This window comes from Chlamydotis macqueenii, chromosome 9 (genome assembly GCF_036417535.1).
Source record: "Chlamydotis macqueenii isolate bChlMac1 chromosome 9, bChlMac1.mat, whole genome shotgun sequence".
NCBI classification, from domain to species: Eukaryota; Metazoa; Chordata; class Aves; order Otidiformes; family Otididae; genus Chlamydotis; species Chlamydotis macqueenii.
This window is the reverse complement of record NC_141564.1, coordinates 5246776-5266845: the sequence shown is the minus strand read 5'-3', so window position 1 is coordinate 5266845 and position 20070 is coordinate 5246776. Positions and strand designations below refer to the sequence as shown.

The 20070-nt window shown below is 37.7% G+C and overlaps 1 protein-coding gene across 2 annotated transcripts in view; it reads right to left on the bottom strand.

The window, feature by feature from the left end:
* The window catches only part of PIK3CB (phosphatidylinositol-4,5-bisphosphate 3-kinase catalytic subunit beta), a 97545-nt gene that overhangs the window by 34160 nt on the left and 43315 nt on the right, over positions 1–20070 (bottom strand). For both annotated transcript variants that reach the window (XM_086754345.1, XM_086754346.1), the window contains 5 exons: positions 8809–8994; positions 5773–5998; positions 4159–4382; positions 1251–1433; positions 821–991 (listed from right to left, as the gene is read on the bottom strand). In XM_086754345.1, coding sequence (XP_086610471.1) covers positions 821–991; positions 1251–1433; positions 4159–4382; positions 5773–5998; positions 8809–8961 — 957 coding nt within the window. In that variant the 5' untranslated portion in view covers positions 8962–8994. The remainder of the gene's footprint in view (positions 1–820; positions 992–1250; positions 1434–4158; positions 4383–5772; positions 5999–8808; positions 8995–20070) is intronic.

The window sequence follows — 20070 nt, the reverse complement described above, 5'->3', positions numbered from 1 at the left end:
AGACCTATTTTATAAGCTAAAAATTTTATGCAAAAGTAATAAATGCAAACTAAAAAAAAAAAAACGCATTTTAAAAAATATTAATTTGAAATCTTAAAAAATAAATAGGTTACCATAACTACGAGAGCATACAAGATGCACTAAAGGGAAAAAAGTTAGAAAAAACACTCAGCTGAAAGGGGTGAAGCGGGGACGGGGTGCGGCAAGAAAAAACATTCAGTACTACTTGCTGACAATTCAGAATAATCCTCCAAAGTCTGTCCACATTTCTTAGAATCATAGTGCGTAAATTATAACTGTGCTATAACACCATAAGTTTAGCAATAAAGAAAGCACCATATTAAAAGAGAAGTCAGATGTGTATTACGGCAAAGGTTACCATCATTGAAGTAGCAACACCATGCAAGATATCTGGGGTAATACAAGAGGCCACAGACCACTGCTGCCCAAGCTAGCGGAGCCTACGCATGGTGTTGAAGCTGAAGAATCCAGGTTCTCTGCAGTAACTTCTCCAGTTGCTGGTAACCGATTATTACCTGCTCTTCTGGGTTGCAATTAAAAGTAGAATCAATGGCAATGGAAAGAAGATGGTATGGAGAGGAGGAGAATGAATGAGGCAAGGGAAGTAAGAACTTTCCGAAAAGCCTCAAAGTCTGCTGTTTCAGACATAAACCTTCCTGCAAGCGATAGGAGGCTCCGAGTAGAAGCAGGTGACCTACAGTGGAAAACAGTAGTAGCAGCACAAATCCTAGGCATTGTGATTTACACTCCACAAGACACTGTTCTTTTTGGACATCAGATATTCTCTGTATCAACTTACAGTTGTTGTCCTTGTTTTTTTTGGTGGCAGAGGAAGAGGAAGGTTGGATGATTTTCGGTTTATGGCAGCTTCTATGGCAATCATTTCCTGCTCGCACATTTTCTTAATCGTGCAACACTCAACTAGAGTCAGCTGAGGAAGAGTCCTGTTCATCACACAGTTGCGTATATACTAAAAGTCCATGGAAAAAGTTGTTATCAGCTAGCAGACTATTCTACAACAACATTCAAATCAAAGAAACAATAATATACTACAAAGACACAAAGGAAATGGTGCGCATGTAGTTTACAATTGAAGAAGGCAGCAGACATGAGGAGGAAGGGTATTACTGCTGAACATAGCTGACCATCCAATGGCACAGGAATAAAGGTCAAATTTTGGCCAAGGCACTAGAGAACTGTTAGAGTAATTTCCAAAGAGCTTTATGTACCTGAAACTGAATTAATGGGTGATCACCAAAAACATATTCTAGCCTTCCGCTAACTTGCAGCACATAGTCAGCAGGATCAACCTCCTCATCTTCTTTTCCATGGATAGTCAAACGTTTTCGGATTGCCAGCTCATTCAGCTTGATGGGATTCATGTTAGGAGACACCTGAAAACTAAACACATCCTAACAAAACACAAAAAGAAATACTGAATGTCAAACTTGTCATAGTCAGATGTACAAGGCTTATATCACAGTGTAAACAATAGAACAGGTAGGAATACTTAACACTTAAAACTAGTCTATTTTAACACATCAACCTCTACATCTTCAGCACAATCAGAGTAATACCCACCCTAAAAGCTGCAAAGTGGTAAATTCCTACACTTTTACAGTATCATAAATACCTTCAAGAACATAGAACTTTATGTACTTGATTCAGCAGTAATTTAAAGACTTCTAGATGAGGATATTGATCTAGAAGTTTGTATTTTAGAATGTGAATGAGGGAGAAAATAAATCATGCATACATTTCAAGGTATTTAGCAGTATTAGATGTGTTAATTTTTCTTCTTTCCGGTCATGAGCAAGTTATTATCTTTCTAGGTGTCAGTGTACTCAGAAGAAAAAGAAAGCTTCAAGTAATGAAGCAGAAAAAACTGTTACAATTTATGTACAAAACCACCATCTTATTGGGAGAAGTGCAGAAAAGAGGGGTAGCAGCCAACACCCATAATATTCTGAATACAACATGGAAAGACTCTGCTTTTTCAAATAAAACTTTTAATCAAACCTTTATAGGCTATCTATATATTTCCAAAGTATCTCTAACTTTGGTGTGTTCCAAAAAGGTACAGGTAAGATGTTACTTTCTTCTTTAAACTTAAAAAAAAAAAGGTTTAATTCACTTAAAGTTCCTAATATAAAAGATCATTTGTGAATTCCTTCATTTCCCTTCATCTACCACATTATGCTCTGTACATATTTATTTGCAAACGTTGATTCAGTGAATCCTGTGGGGATTTTTTTTTGTTGGTTTTTTTTTGGTTTTGTTTTTGTTTTTTTTTAATTTACACACATATACTCCTGAAGATGTATGCATTCTAAAAGCAGTTATTTACAAATGTGAAGCGTTGCCTGGCTCACATTGTTTTGACTTGTGCTTTATTTATACAGGGGTTTACTGGTAAGAAGCCAAGCTGCCCTACTGGAAAAAAAACTAACTCTGTAAAATCAGGCAAAATTAATTCTGTATTTTCTGTTTCTGCATGGCTCATAACAGCTTCTGCCTTTCAGAAAGCTACCAAATCGTGAAGGCTTTCTTCTCCTGTCATAACTGAGAGTGGGTAGCCAGGGAAGGCCACTTCTTCCTCCCAGGAAGCTGGTGCTCTATGACAGCTGCCTCACTTCCAAATTGTAGGTCTCTACACGTGTGTCACAGAAACAGGGATCAGTCTCTTTCTCTTGTTCCAGAGACAATTAGGTAGCTTTTACAGCTCACCCACACATTCTAGACAGAAAGTATTTTAATATTCCTTTCTCTCCATCTTGCAGCATTCCTACTGAAAGAACACAGCAGTCCCCATACATTCCTATTTAATTCTCCTGAGATGATTTTCATTACTGAGTGCAAGCAGAAAAGTCCAGAAGAGAGTTTACTGCGCTAAAAAAACAGCTCAGATTTGAACTGTTAATAGCTTTGAAGGTCAGAACTGGTAGCAGAAACATTTGAAACATTTGAAATGTCAGCAGCCCATGCTATTACAGTGGCAGGCAAATACATTCTGCAGCAGCATGAACTTTTGCACTGCTCTTGTACTGGTATTATATGCATATATATACAGTATCTTAATTAAAAACTGACAAATACACAGATATCCTCACTCCTGGACAACTACGAGTCCTCTACTAAGCCAAAGAGGACTGGACAAAGGTTTTGTTACAAAAACACCTACACATCCAACATCAGCTAGTGTTACTGGTGCCCAAATTTAGTATTCACCTCTGCATTTAGTGTTTCCACAGTCAGATATAATTATACCGCTTTGGGTTTTTTATTTTTTAAGTTAAAAAAAGATACTATCAGAAATAATATAGCTTTGTAAAGAAAATCAGTTGAATCATTAGAAAATCAGTATCTAGCACCTGCATCAAAATGGACACCAAATGTAGCCTGATATATTTAAACACTTGTTAGATTTTAAGGTTTCCCATGCTGATCCCTGGCTGTTATCAAGAAGAACACAGTGCAAAAAATGAATATTGGAATGCTGGACTCAAGCAGAATCATAGCAACATCAAAAAAACTGAAGCTAAATCATTCTAGGTGGAAACTAAAGGGGTTTTTATTTCAAAAATAAGCTGTGGTTTTGTTAGCTGAGACAAAAACAACTCTCACATCTCAGATAGTGTTCTGTTTGTCTATATGCATGTCTAGGGTAGGGAATAACTCCTCTTTTTTTAAAATGTATTACTCAATCTAATTACCAGCTCAACTCCAAAGACATTCAACAATGGATCACGCACAAAAAGAAATGTGTTGAATACAGTGCCTCCCCATTCACCAGCATGTCCTGAGTCTAAAATTGAACACTAGCAAAGCAAGTTGGCCAAAAGAAGTCCTGACAACTTTAAATTACATTTTACATTTAAATGAATGTGAAATAATAAAAGTTACAAGTTGTACATTTTGACTTTAGAAACAGAACTATAATTTGACTTTAGCAGTTCATAACTATACGTCTGTGTCCTCACTTTCTCTCAAGAGTCAAGGATTCTTGTGAAAGAATCTCATTTTAAAGCAAACACCATAATGTTAGTATCTATTTCATTTATAGCCTTTATCAATCACACGGTAATTCAGATTAAGACCTAGAACGCTACACTAAATGTGATGAACATCCATTCCTACCTGGCAGTTATCAAAATGAACAGCCACTACAAGATTTCCATTATAGAGTTTATCCTGGAAACTCTCTGGAATAACGGATTCCTGTTCTGGTGGGTAAGTGTGCTTTAACCAGTCCATCCAGGAGAGACCCACAAGCGACTGAATCTTCTCCTCACTGATCCTCCGCATTTTAGCTCGGAAATCATTCACTTCAGGATCTTGTAAGGCATCAAACTCATGGAGACCTGAAGGAATTCAAGCAAGCAAAAGGGTACACACCTGTACAAATACTGCCCATCTATTTACTATCCCGCTCAAACCTTTATTATCTTTGAGTTAAGGTTCCATAAGTGGTTTTCTTTAGACATCGCATCCAAAACGAGTGCTCAAAAGTGAGCTGGGTTCTACCTTGTCCTGTACATTGGTGGACTTCCAGAGTTACTTGCACAATTCCCATGCAACCTGGCATGAGAGTTTAGTTTAAACCGCAAGAACCAATGTCTCTCTTAAGTGCTACTAAATGGAAAAACCAACCTCACCCTGAGTTCAAGACAAATTGCAACCAATCCAAAACCAGTGAAGTTCCTTTTCCAAAATACGTAAAGAGAGAATACGCAGTGGTCATTCTGCCATACTCCATGAAGTATTGGGCGTGCAAGTGTGTTTTGCTTTCTTTCCTCCTGACCCTTTTCCTCCCGACATTGTCCAAATTACACAACGCACTGAACAGCTTTTGAGAACAAAACACTAAGTTTAGAAGCTTAGACAGGAACACATTTTTTCCATTGCTAAGGTACAGAATAGGGGTTGCATAAGGAAGGATCTTGCACAGCTATAATAAGAATATTTAGTCAAAGAATGTGAATCTCAGAATCTGTCAGAATATGTCTGAACGGTTAAACTGGCTAACTGTTTCCATTGTCAGTTTTAACAAATAGGCAGACAGTGTACTGCTGAAATCTAAACAAAACCTGCAGTCTTTATAAAAGAGCTAACAATGGTTCATTGTTTTAAAACAAGAGGTATGACCTCACACAACCCTGTCAATCTTGATTGTATAATCAAGCAGAGTAGATTTAAAAACTGAAAATTCTAAAATAACATCAAGAACCAAGTTACTGTGAAACGTTTTAAAATAGCTTTTCATTGTTTGCTGAAAATCAGTGCCACAATTGAGAGTAAATCAAGAATCATATCATTAACCAACTCAGAAACCATGTATAACAAAACCATAATAACTTTTAATTCCTTCTGTGTACCTAGTTTGCTGTTAGCCTATTTATGATAACCCTTTTCAGGGATTATACATTCCTTCACTTAGTAATTATATTACAGATTTTTTCCCCCCATCTAGTAAGATAAAATTTGCTCAACTGATGTAGTAACACAACACAGTGCCAAAATACAATACAGAAAGTAGCTTTTGTCAAATCTCAAATGTTTCTTCCTGAGTATTTACATTCTTTTAAACTATATCAATATCAGTTTGAGAAACGGAAATTCTGTCAGGGACAAAAAGAGAAGGGAAATACTTAATTTAAATTGTTTCACTGTTACCAGCCCAGTTAAGACTCTTACACAAAACAAAGTTTACTCTCTTTTTTTTTTTTTTAAATTAAGAGTAAATGGAATTACCTTTGCCTATAAGGACACCTATTTTGGAATCTAACTTTTCTCCTGGATCACAATTCCTTGTCACTAGTTTAAGGACAGGAAGAAAGGGTCTAACATCACAAAGTCTCCGTGTTTCATCCTCTAATTCTTCGTGTACAGCAGTCTGATTCACGCATGAGAACATGTAAGAGTCAATCTCCATGAGGAGATGGAAGAGTGGATAGGCATGTGCCTGCTTCCATAACAGCTGCAAAGAAAATAAATAAATAAATAAAACAAAACAAGAAAGCACAGACATATCTTATGGCACTGAAGAAAACAATAATTTTCATTTATGTTTCCAAACGAACATAACAGTAACATGTTTACTAGCTTGGTTCATTTTTATCCCTATATATCATTATATATTTACTTTGTTTTGTTTGTAGTCTCTATCTTGAGGTTATTTTTAAGCAGCAACTTGTGAGCATAAATATCCTGGGGTAAAACACACACAGGGACAAGTACTATGATGCGATGAGAGAAGGTCAGCACCTGATGCTTATCCTGGAATTGACCCAACACAGTCCCATTTGCAGTAAAATTGCAGGACCATGGCTGTCACTCACTACAGGAACAAAGCACTTACTGATTTTAGAGGCAGATGTTCTTGACACTAACCAGCAAACTGTCACTCTCCTCCATCCATTCCTATAGCTTCCTATCAAAATCCTTCCACTCAAGATACATCTATACTTCCTTTTTCCAGTAATTATTGTAAGACGTAGACAACAAGTTCCCACTACAGAACTAATTTCTGAATAAAAAATTCCCTGTTGTCTGGAGAAGCCTACAGTAAATTTATTTGTCAGTTACTGGCAGGCCACTGAGACATGCAAGTCACCCACAGAACTGAATGCTTAAGTAGCAGATTACACCTTAAGTAACACCAATGTAGCAAATATATCAAATCCTTAGCAGAAATCAAAATTGGAAGTAAGAAGAGCTCTCCTGATCTAAATACTATTCAGATATTTATCTGTGATAATATTTTTGTCCTAATTTTAAAAATTTATATTCTATATATTTGTTTCTGAAACTTACTTTGAAACAGGAATTGCAGGATCAATAATGCAATGGCAAAAATCTCTTCTCAAACAATTGAAGTTGAACTGAACTTTTGCCAAACTGAACATATCCACATATATTTCATAGATTTGTATAATGAATTCTGCTTTCCAGAAACATACTCCAGTATACTTTGCCTAGCTGAGAGGTGAATCCAGCAACTACCTTTGGTGAAGAGCAAAAATTCCAACTTCAAAGGTATGAAAAGACTAGATCTACGATAATAGCTAATTATACCGATTCTAAAAATTTGTATCTTCCCCTCTCCTCCTTACCCTCCTGAGTCGTACCACTTAAAACTTCCAGCTACTGGTATTTATTATGTCCCTTAATGACTGTAAAATTTTAAAAGCCATGAAGTCCCTGAAACTGACTTCTACTGAAAGCAGCCATATGCCATTACCCAAAGTACTGGTCTGGTAGAATTACAAAGTCTACAGAAACGAAAAATTCTTCAGCCCTCAAATAATTGGTTATTTTTCCTGTGTTCTTACTTTAATCTCAACAGTTTCACATGCAAGATAAACTTCTATTTGCTCTCAACTCCTGTATCTATACATCCAAGGATCCACAAATTATGACTTGCAATGGGAGCAAAGCTATCAATCCAGTATGCCGTCAAAGTCTTCATTTTTATTCTGTTTTCAAATACAGTGAATTCATTAAAGACTTCTGTAATGTAGGTATGATCAACATTCCTTTTCTTTGAAAAATAGCTAAGCATCAACAGAACCGGTTTATGGTATGTTAAGTCTAAACGTGTCTCAACCATCAAGAAAATCAGACAACTTAGTTCCAGTCCCTTATAGTAGTCACTTACACACGTGTTTTGTAAATTCTTTATCAGTTGAAATCACTATCAGCGATTGCATTATCTTACCCACCAACTAACCTATAGTTGCCCAGGTTACCCTTTTACTAAAAAAACAGCGACATTTCTCCAGTCTGAATTATTTCAAGTATTTGAGTATAGCACAAAACTTGTTTCTTGGATCACTTCAGTTTCTAGTGGAACTCTCATTTCTTGTAAAATACTAAGTGGTTCACCACATTAAAAAAGAAAAAAACCCAAAACTTTAGTGTCTAGAAAGTTTCAAATTAGAAGTACAATAAACTATATGAAGCTACTACTGAAACTAAGAAAATAATTTCTATAAACAAGTCCATACTGCCGGACTGAACAGAAACGAAAAACAATGTACTACTTTTACCAGGCAATGCAACGGAATGAGAAATCACACGTCTTCATTTTCCTTTAGAAGTTTATTACACTTAAGGAGCGGATTACTTGGTGTTGTAATTCAGCTGCTACTTAATTCCAAAGTAACTTGTCTAAATGCCCTCACATGGACACTACCAGATGAAAGGTCAGTAAATTATTTAATATCTGCGGTTATTTCCTTACATGCTCCCCTTCCTTCGATTTGAGTACTCCCCTACTTTTTAAGTTATGCCCTAACAAGGCACTTGTACACAACCTTTAAGAAGTTGTATATAAAAGTTTTTAAAAGCGTCCACCTTTGGTGTCAATCAAAAGAAACAAGAGCAAGATCTCAGATGTCTATATTAAAAATCAAATTAGACACAGCATCTCCTTTTTCAATCAGAGAAATGTTAAATAAACTTACAATGTATTACCAATGCGTTAAAAAAGGTTTAGATGTAGCAATACAATATTAATATAGAGCTATAAGAATAATCTCTGCTGAAGCGTAACCATCAGCAAGAAGTAATTTCTCCCAATCTTGCCATCTACCCAAAAACCATTCCAAATCCTCAAACACATACACATCTTTATTAATCAATTTGCTATGCACACACCTTCAATACATTATTTTTTATGCCTACTCAAAGTCATTACTTGATTTGCCAAAAGGCACACAAAAATCAGAAACAGCAGTCATTCAAAATACGAGTTAACTTTTCAGTTAATGGACCATTTGATATTACCTGCTTAATATGAGATATGGTGGCATCTCGAGGGACATCCAGGTTGATGTAGATTCCAGTGGGCAACAGGAAGTCCACAGATATTGAGCCATCAGCACCAATCTGTGAATCCACTGCCCAGATGTCAAGGCTGTCTGTCACGGCAGGAGGCATTATGGAATCTCAATAATATCATAACCACATGGCCTTAGGGGAAAAAAAAAAAAAAAAAAGTATATTTAAGCTTCTATAATTAGACACACATTTTAAAGCCTTCGGAAAGTTTACATAAGCCTGCCTGTACAGCTCAGCTTGCAAGTCTGGGGTCTCAAATGCCAGTATTGCAAACACATAAGCATAGTTTTACTCATTAATTCCATTTAGTACAATAAAAGCACTTGCCTGGTAAAGCACTATTGTTGAGATGTTTATATGATTAAGACAAAGTAATAAGAGAAAAACTAACTAACTACTAACTACAGCTAAAACAACGTTAGAAATTAATTTTAGATTTTCTCTAAAATTATTTACCTGCATAAAATACAATCAAAATGAACTCTTGGACAAAGCATGGCAATATTTAATATGAAAACACATGATCAATTTTGCCATTTTGTTTTTGCAAATTTCCTGTTAGTTTTCCACAAATGTGGCCAGAGTGACATATTCAACTTGTAAATCTGCATTAATAGCAATAAAATTATCTTCCCCATTACTAGAAAGCGACATTTTCCTCTAAAGATATTTATCTTAATTTACTCTCATAGAATCATAGAATGGTTAGGGTTGGAAGGGACCTTCAAAGGTCATCTAGTCCAACCCCCCTGCAAGGAGCAGGGACATCCCTGACTAGATCAGGTTGCTCAGAGCCTCATCCAGCCTGGCCTTGAACGTTTCCAGGGATGGAGCATCTACCACCTTTCTGGGCAACCTGTTCCAGTGTTCTATAACTCGCATCGTAAAAAATTTTTTCCTAATTTCTAATCTAAATCTACCCCCCTCTATTTTAAAACCATTACCCCTCGTCCTATTGCAACAGGCCCTACTAAACAGCCTTTCCCCATCTTTCCTGCAGCCCCCTTGAGGTACTGGAAGACCGCTATCAGGTCTCCCCGGAGCCTTCTCTTCTCCAGGCTGAACAGCCCCAACTCTCTCAAGCCTGTCCTCATAAGAGAGGTGCTCCAGCCCTTTTATCATCTTCGTGGCCCTCCTCTGGACCTTCTCCAACTGGTCCATGTCCTTCTTGTGTTGGGGGCTCCAGAACTGGACACAGTACTCCAGGTGGGGTCTCACCAGGGCAGAGTAGAGGGGGAGAATCACCTCCCTCGACCTGCTGGCCACGCTCCTCTTGATGCAGCCCAGGATGCGGTTGGCTTTCTGGGCCGCAAGAGAGCATTGCCGGCTCATGTTAAGCTTCTCGTCCACCAGCACTCCCATCCTCATCCTTAAAGAAAAATCTTCTCCTATGAATTTAACCCACTGTGTAAACTACAAATTACATCCACTGCAGCGTAGGGGAAAAACATTTGTGTGATCTACTTCAACTCACTACTCTGGCTTCCTGATTACTTGTCCTTCATATTTCAGGACATTTTTATTCACTCTTAATCCTACCACTAGTTTTTCTGACCTTCCAAGTCTTATCTTTTGATTATCACCCTATAAGGATGCATCTTCCCTTCAATTGCTATTCACTGAAGTATTTACCTTGCTCTTCACCTAACAAAAGGGATGGGAAGTGTTGTAAAAGACTATTGTAAAGCACTTCTTCAACAAAGACAAGTTAACCCTACACCTTTCTAATTCTTTTTGGACATAGGGACATCACCATTTGTAAAAAGTAAGCCAGAACGTGCAACTCCATTACTATTACAGCTTTCTTCTCTTATCACTCCTTCCTTTCTCTTCTAGATCCCTTCCCTGCTCTGAAATCAGGCCTGTTCTGCTCAACTGAATGTATTTCCCCCTACTACAGCACCAGCAGAAAAAACAGGGTATAACCAATACACCAGGCTGCTGTTCTTTACACATCACAGAGCAGGTTCAAACAGGCTCACTGGCAAATGGGAAAAAACCTCAAATAATTAGCACAACAGTCTTCTGAAATCCAGTCACGACCACTCAGTACATTGCTAAAAAGTCTCTTTGACACACAGTATTTTCCCCTTTGATAAGACACTAGGCAAAAGCCATTATGAAAAAGGTAACCCTTTCTACAGGTGCTAAACCTACAAAGGCATACCTAGATACAGTACAAGATTGCTTAAACTGGTCACGCCACAGAATTACAGATAAATACCATGCTGTGCAAACTTCGCAAATGTATATACATTTATGAATACAGCTCTTCAATCCCAAAGCACGTGATTACTATTTTTCCCCCAAAACAAGGAACTATGAAATCTTCTTATAATGTGCTATAGGTGAACGCGCCACAAAATTCCAGACCAACTATATCATAACAAAGGTGTTTCATTCCCCTCCCTCTCCATTGTTTTTCCTTATAAAACAGCTTCTTAGCCTGGGAAAAGTCACATCATCAGCTACTAAATCCAAACTTTATGATACGCAGGAGATAACACTTCATTTACAGTCAGTTAAATTTGTTTGATATTCCTGTTTCAGAAATTCAACTCTTGAAAATCGGTGGGCTTTTAAATCAAACAATTCATTGTCATATGTATCATCATCTTAACTGACAGCAGAAAGACAAAAGTGGTATTTCAGAAAGTCTCTTTGTAATTCCTTGCTTTATACAGACAGTTTGTAATGAAATAAATAAATAAGCAAGCAAACACAGGAGAAAGCTGGATGTGCCTACAATGGCTAACAGAATATGCTAGCAGCACAAAAATCAACTACTACAGAAGCCTAACATTTTATTGACAAACAAGCTATTAATATTTTGTACATATTACAAAGGGCTGTCCAGCGCTTTTACTGATCATCCCTGTTAAACAAATAGCATTACTTAAATCACCACTAATATGTTCACTTTCCATCTCTGCCACGCTCCCTAGTACCAGTTTCTATCCCTTCAGCTACTGTAAATACACAAAATGGCTCATCTAGGATGTGAAAAAATTCAGGACATGACAATCTCCAGCATAGAAATGGGGCTGGCTAGAAAGAACTGAAATCTCCTAAAGCTTACCAGTCACCAGTGGAACGGCAAGTCCAAACCCGCATGGAGCCCAGCTACGTGCTCAAAGCAGCTATTTGGTACCACAGCTGTGCTACTATCAGCTTGCCAGTTCAAAGCTGCCTTCAATAACAGACAACACACTTTGGTCTCACCTCTAACTGCCATGTAAATACACTGAGTGCTGAGACTCAGTCATTTCAAAACCTTTCCATTCAGCCCAAGCAAAGCTGTGAGGACCAACACAAGCATGGCTGCTGCCAACACATCTTGTTACCACGCTAAATATTTTGCTTGTACTAGATAAAACTAATAGCAGAATTTTCAGTAACAGCAAACAAAAAACCTCGTAACTTTCAGAAAGCATAAAAGCCTAAGGAAATGTTTTTCTTCATTAGAAGCAACAATTAGGGAGTTCCTATCATCTACCAAATATTATCTATCATCCTAAACTACTGAATAGCTTATCATCATCAGGTCATCATTCCCCAAATAGATTCACTGCACTGCATCAGATTGAATCAAAACAAAAAGAATTGGGGGCAGGGAGGGTGTAGACCTGATGACAATAAACAAATCAGGTATGAAAATATTTTATCTTAATTACCAGATCTTTAGAAATCCATCCCGTTGCTCATCAATGGGTGTGGAAAGTTTAGCGTGGTGTGTGATCTCTTAAATTGTCTAAACAAAAGAAATTAAAATTTAAGCCCACCATGCTACACAGATTACACTACGAGAGTAAAACAGCATCTACCTGAGAAAATACTGACAAAATGTCTAGCTCCTTATCACCATCATCTCATACACCAATCGGCAAATCTTTAACAAGATACTATTTAAATGGCATATTACCTCTTTTCTTCAAACCAGCTACTTCTACCCACAAAATCTTTATGCAAGACTTAAAAATGCTGCTACATATCCTACAACCCAGACAAAACAACACATAGAGTTATAAAGCTCTTGTAAGATATTTCTTTATAATTATGGACTTCCAACATAGACACCAGAATCTTTTAAAATTTCATTTACATTTTTAATTTAAAAAAAGAGAATAGCATTCATCACACCAATCTGAGCATGCTAGGAAGCTATTCTTGCTTTCAGGCACTTAGTATTTCCTTCCTCAAGGGAACAAGCTAGTGTCTTTAACAGTCACCTCCCAGTTTCCACCAGTAGCTGACACCATAGGGGTAAAGAAAGAACAAGTATTTATACTGAGAGTAACACTGATTGCCAACATAAGACGGTTGTGAGAATGAGTCACAGGCCAAACTGTAAAATATGTGGTGGCACTAGGCACGAACTAAAAACATCACATCTAGTAACTGAAAAAAAAAAAGGCAGAAGGCCATCTAGATTGGGAGCAATAACACAAGAGACATTTTAAACATCTTCCAGCTAAAAGAAAAAGCAACAATCAAAATAATAATAAAAACTACTTCAGGCTGTTAACCTCGTATCTATTCTTGCCTACTGCCACAATAAAACATTTTCTCATACAAAAGTAATTAAAACAGTACTTAATCTTGTCTACTCAAGTATCTCACCAATGATTATTTTAATTTAGTGGCAGCGAAGCCCAACACTAAATGCTTAAGTACATGGTATTGATAGGTACTATACAAACCTTCCCATGTAAGGTGTAAATTTGCTCTAAACTTTGACTTACACATCTCATTCACGTATATCTATGTAGGTATATACACAGACTTAATCTCCAAACCGCTCAATTTGTATTTTAATAGACCAGCAGATCTGAAAGAGCTGCTTAGACTAGTGGAAAGAATTAGTAGAACTTCTGCAGAACAAGAAAAAGAGAAAGAAAATGTAACACTCACCTTTGTATTTACTTACTTAACGTCCACAAAAAAAAAGCCCTACAGCAACGTTTCTCAAACCAAGAAAACTGCCTGCAATTTTTCTGTCTACAAATCTGTACATCCAGCACGTGCACCAAGCATTAAGACTGAAGTAGAACAACTATCACTACAAGCCATCAACATCCAGCTTGTAAGCCTCCACAATGCATCATAATATGGTTTTCATGATACACTCCCAAGTGAAGCTGTGCCGTGCAACGCCACCTCACCAATAGCCAGAGGGGACTGTCTGCATCCTCCCTTCAGCCATCTCTACTCTGGGCTGCCCCGTTCTGTTCCCCCGCCTTGCCCCTGCCTCAGCACACTTCAGGGTTCCTCAGGAACCATTTCTGCTTATCATGCAGGTGGAATCAATGAGATTTTAGGGATTTCTCTTCTTCAAAGTCAGTTTTCACTCAAAACAGCTTTTTAAGCAGGCACACTGCATGAACACAGAAAGAAAGTGATGGTAACACTTAACTGGGAACAGGGTAGGACCATCCCTTCCGACAGCAGCCTAGATTTTGAGCAACTTAAGCAACACATGAAATAACCCTTTCATTTGCTTTCAACAGGGAGAAAGAATTCCCAAAAAGACAATCAAAATTCTAAATGCCTAAACCAAAATGAATACTTCACACTAACATAGCGGCAGCTAGGAAAAAGGGGAGGGAGGAATCTAGTGAACCACACAGTAAGTTACATATATTTTCATCACTAATGTCTTCCATAAACATTGACTTGTCTTGACATTGTCTTCACCAAGGAATGTAAGCTACTTTTTTTCTTCACTATAGATTCCTGCAGAGGGTGAGAACTTCCTCTGTAAAATCAACGTGAAAGTTACAGAATTTAATTTTCTGTCTTTCCTCTGTACTGTGACCTTGATCACCAGCTAATCAGACATTTTAAGCAGGAGACACCAGCCAACAGACCACAGTCCCTGAACAGCTACTGAGAACAGCCATGTGCTTTCAGGCACAGGGTTCTTCATCATTGTTCTTCTTTTGCTGTGGGGTTGAGGGGGCGAGGGGAGGAGGGTGTTTTGTTTTCTAAAGGACTTACCATCTCTAGGCAGACAGAAGAATTTACTCTAGTGTGAACAGTCTTATTCCAGAAGCCAAGAGACCTTGTAGCTTCCCCTCCACCAAAAGTAAATTTCATCATCTAACCAGAGACCACTAGGAAGGAAAAAAAAAAAAGAAAAAAACCAAAACAAACAAAAAGGGCTACCAGAAGCAGGCTGCTTCTTCACTGACTGCTAAAAGGGTTTCAGGAAAGATGACAGTCCAAAGTAAGCTACATACGTTTTTCTGTGAATTGCAGCCCACTGAGTTTTTTTTTTCCCCTAACCAAAACATGGAATTAGTATCATGCATGCCTGGGCTATACAGTGCAGGTACAAAAGCTGTCTGTAAAAACAATGTAGGCAACACTGCCAGCAAGCGTCAGTCACCAGCAGAACCTCTGGAACATTACACGATACCAATTTACAAAATGGAGGCATTCAGAAGATCCCCAAGAGTTACTAGACTTAGCTTTTAGACTGAAGGATCAGTAGTGTTTCAGAAGCTATGGTTACAAGTTAGGTTGTGTTCCTTACTAAGCTAAACCCATTTTGCTGAGAAGGCAGGCAAGACCAGTTTGTGGCAACTCAATTCCATCATGACTACTTCAGGATAACACAGCACCAAGAGCCCAGGACCACCCAGCTGCAAAGGCTTCACATCACTGCTGTTAAAGAGCTGGTGAGCTCAGTTTTACCTGCACCCAGTAGTTAACTTGCTCATGTAAAGGAATTAAATCCCGGAGATGCAGATATCTGACATAAACCAGTGCTGTCACACTATGTCATTAAGTTAGAAATTCTCCTTTACTTGTGAACTCACCACAAATGCCCTAACACTCATTCTCTGAGGTATATTTTTCTGTTATTAAAAGAACACCAATGTAAACTCCAATGCAACATTCAATCTGAAGCATAACCAAACATAATACTAATAAAAGACAAGCAAAAGAAGCTGCAAGGAAGCTGGTAAATATAAACACCCACATAACAGTGTTGGAAGAAAACTCTGATGCCCTGTTATCTCTCATAGCATTGATTCTCCTGGGCTGCCTCATAGCATCAAGAAAATCTAGACTTGAGACAATTCTTTAGAAGAGATATTGTATGTCTGAAAATATGTCACCTATCCCTGAAATGTGGTCACAGTTCTCTCAGGATGAAATAAGCATGCTATCCCAAATAGACGGCAAAAAGTTGGGGTTAGGGGTGCACAAAGGGGGCGAGGAGAAGAAATCACTTGTGTATTAAAAAGTCAGTTTCCTTAAGAAAGAAGTTTCTTTTACACCACCTCTTTCAAACAAGGGTGCATTTTAAGGGCACATAAGTATTTACAGCTCTTCAGGTTAAATACAAACCTGGATTCATTTTTCTTTTCACTAAAAACATGAATATTAACATAAAGAACAAATATCAGAAACTAGCTTGTTTTGTTTATGCAAAAACTAAGAGCACTCTGCTTATCCAGACTTTTGCTTTATATATTAAGTTATTACAGTGTTAAGCACCACATTCAAGACGATCATCACTGCGATCAATACAGCTTTTTATTCACTGTTTGCTTTGTCATGTGGCAGTCAAGGGGCTAAAAAAAAAAAGTCTTGTAGCAGTGAAAGCAGCTGAAAAGAGCCACCCTATCAGACACACAAGAACAGTGTTTAAACAATATCTTACTGTCCAAAACAGACTAGATGACAATCTGACCGCAATAGTTTTCTAGGAAACGGCAGTAGTATACAACTTAGTCTAAGTAGGATAAACACTAAGTGCACTTACACAATATAATTATTATAATCATTTTTCTAACTACCTAAACATCTAGTACTATGAAAAGATGAGCAAGCTATAAAGGAAATATCTGAGAACAAATAAGGGAAAAGAGTCTTGCAGCAAAAATGGGAAAGGAGTCAGAACATGCAGGAAGGTTTATGTCCTGTGAAACTTAGAAGGCATTTAAAAAAAAAAAAAAAAGAAAAAAGAAAAAATTCCTCTTCCTTCACATTTGAAAAAAAAAATTTGATTTCTTCTGAAAACTCTGAAGTAAAATATAGACATTAGATCAGTGTGTCAGTTCACAGCCCCGTAGAACTACATCCTCTTCTATTCCTAAAATATTAACAAATTCACAGCTGCTGCCACAGCTTATGAGCTTACAGGACCAAGCAAGACGACTGTTCTGCAGTCAATTTTGGAGTGTTCACGGGACTCCCATTTTGCTGAATTTCACTGTATTTAAACTGACTATAACAGGATCACTTCAGACACTAGGTTGACTCTCCTAAGTCACTGTTATCTGCATGCAATTTCACCTTACCTGTAGCTCACTTTGAGGGCAGTCTATGGTCAGAAGCAGCACTGTTACGCTTTTCTCCTTTCTTGGCTGTCCCCCACCTCCCTAGCCACACAATGAAAAAACAACACAAACAAACATCACTCATTTTCCATCAACTCAGAGAACAACCTGCCTCACCTTGTGACAAGCTGGCACCACCTCTGAAGCAAGGGTTGGGGGAGAACACTGCCATTACAGGGATTAAATTAGGTGTAACGTGGAATTGCAGCCTAGGTTTTGTTGAAAGCTTTAAAGCTACAGGAGAAAGCATCTATGCTAAGCAACCCATGTACTACTAAGAACGGTATTTTCTGTTCACTAGGCGTCACAGTTCACGCAGGATCAATAGTGGCCTCCTTTTAAAGGGGGATCCAATGCACTGGCAATTGAAATTTATTCTGCATGTTATTTCATACCATGCCACTGAAACACCTATTTTGCCCTAAAGAGTGAACCCACTCAAGGCTCTGGCCTTCTATAGCTACATAGGTACATTTCAGTCTCAACTGCTTACAAATTTAAGAAGGAAATGAAATCAACTAGATTGTAAATACAAACGCCTAAATCAGCAAAGCTGAGATTTTTTCCACACCAGGAAGGTCACGGTTATCTGTCTACAATAGCAAAGATTTTAAGAATTCAAGACATCTACAGTGTAGCCTGGGAAGTTATTTTTAAAGATCATGTGGTACTATAAATATTTCCCAGCAGTTTAGTTCAACTGCCACATGAGCTGGCCCTATGGAATGGAAAATTAATTGACCATTTAGTCAGGATTCCTCCAGAAATCAGAATAAAAATATCACCATTTAGTTCTCTAAAAATATCTATGTATAGATCACACGAAAGGCCTTATATAAATGTCATTCCCTCACAGTGCTCAGGCTGGTACCAAGAGTGGTCTTTCAGCTAATAAAGTCTAGATTCTCTCATTCTCCTCATGAAATATAGCTAATTTTCCACAAACAAAGATAATTTAATTAGGTTTTTTCCATGGTCCGTGATCATTCTGCCTGTTTATCTTCTGTAGCTTTATTCCTCTGCTGTACCCATAGCATTACGCACTAAGTTTTAAAAACTGAAGCCAAGATTTTAAAATCACAACGAATGGAGTTTCTACTTTGATATTAATGCCTCTAAATAAAAGTGGCCCAGTTTTCAAGAAATGCTGAGCACCTGAATTTGCAATTGACTTCAACAGGACCTAGAGATCTGAAAAAAATGCAAACGTTAACTGGTTTCAAATTAAAATTTAATTTAATTTCAAGCAACTTCATTTGAACAGATGGTTAGATTAGATTACTTTTGGTCATCCCTTCTTATGGGAATCATTCTATGATTCAACGAAAGTGCAATTTTAAAACTACCTGTAAATGATATTATTGTCTTCAGAAAATTTTTTCTGCAAAACAAGTCTACAGAACACCTCTATTAAAATGGTATTCCAGACTCAGAAGACTTATCAGAACTGGTTTGAACAACGGGGATAAAAGGAAATTCTTAACTCCTCATTACTTTATACTCTGGCAAGCAAACACAGTTCCTGCTTCCTCCAAAGATTATTCATTATGAACAAGCCAAATCAATAAAACTTAAGTCCCAGGCTTCTGATACACTTCAGATAATCCAAAGGCAACACATCATCTATAATGAACACAGAACAGCTTCTCACAGCTAATCATAGAATCATAGAATGGTTAGGGTTGCAAGGGACCTTCAAAGGTCATCTAGTCCAACCCCTCTGCAAGGAGCAGGGACATCCCTGACTAGATCCATAACTGTCCTTTGCTCTACTTGAAATCACTATATAGATACATTAAAATGCATACATAAAAATAAGGAGTTTCAGGCCATCTTTCCATACTGTACAGTTAAAATGAGTTGCAAGGAAAAGAAAAACTTTCACATTTAAATGTTACTGTCCGATGTTGTCTTTAGAAGCATTTGATCACTGGAGCACACTGAAGCTAGGGCCACTAGAAGAAAACACCTCTTTTCAGGTCACTGGAATCCAGTTCTGCATGGTCAAGATGGGAGGGAATATAAAGGAATGGAAGAAAACAGCAGATTAGAAAAGCACTGTCATACAAGTAACCATTAATTTGATACCTTGACCAACAGAGTCATGGAGACAAGAAGGAGAAAAGCTCAAATCAAGGAAACAGCCCAGTCAAATAATTCAGTACTCTATGTCAACTGGGCTGTAATAACATATCTGGTACTTTCACCTTTAGGAAGATTTGTGAACAGCTCTTTTAAGAGATTTTAGTAAGTTTTCAATAGCAGCAGGCAGAGGGGGACCTGACATGAAGACCAACACATTCTTTATAGCATGCTCCAGGATAGTAAGACTAAAGATTTCGTGAGAAGATTAGAGGTTAGTTCACAACCTAGATAACTCCCTTTTGATAATCCAGACCACTGTAGATGTTTTACATACTAGGGGAAGGTTAGCATGAAATGTTAGGATATGTTGAGTTATAACATCAAGAAAAGATTCTACTACGCATTTAAATGCTGAGATACTCACATTGATATTTTACACAAAACAAAACAAAATTAAGCTTAACAAAAAAGGTGAAAAGAGCTGGCACAAGGGAAGAAAGATGAGCGTACAGTCAGACTGAAGGAGAAAGGAGAAGAAAGAGGTGAACCTCAACCCAGAATGAAGATGTCATTTTAACACAGGTGAGTCAGACAGTTTCCTACAAAGCTCTTTAACTGCTTGTGCCAGCAAAGTGAAGATGTAAACAGAAGCAAGATGAGTGGTAGAGGAAGACTGACAGTTTCTTCTAGCCCCAGGGCTGGCTTGCTGCTTTACAGTTCTTAAGCTCATTTTTAAAAACATAGGTAAAACTACAGCCTAAAGGTCTGGCTT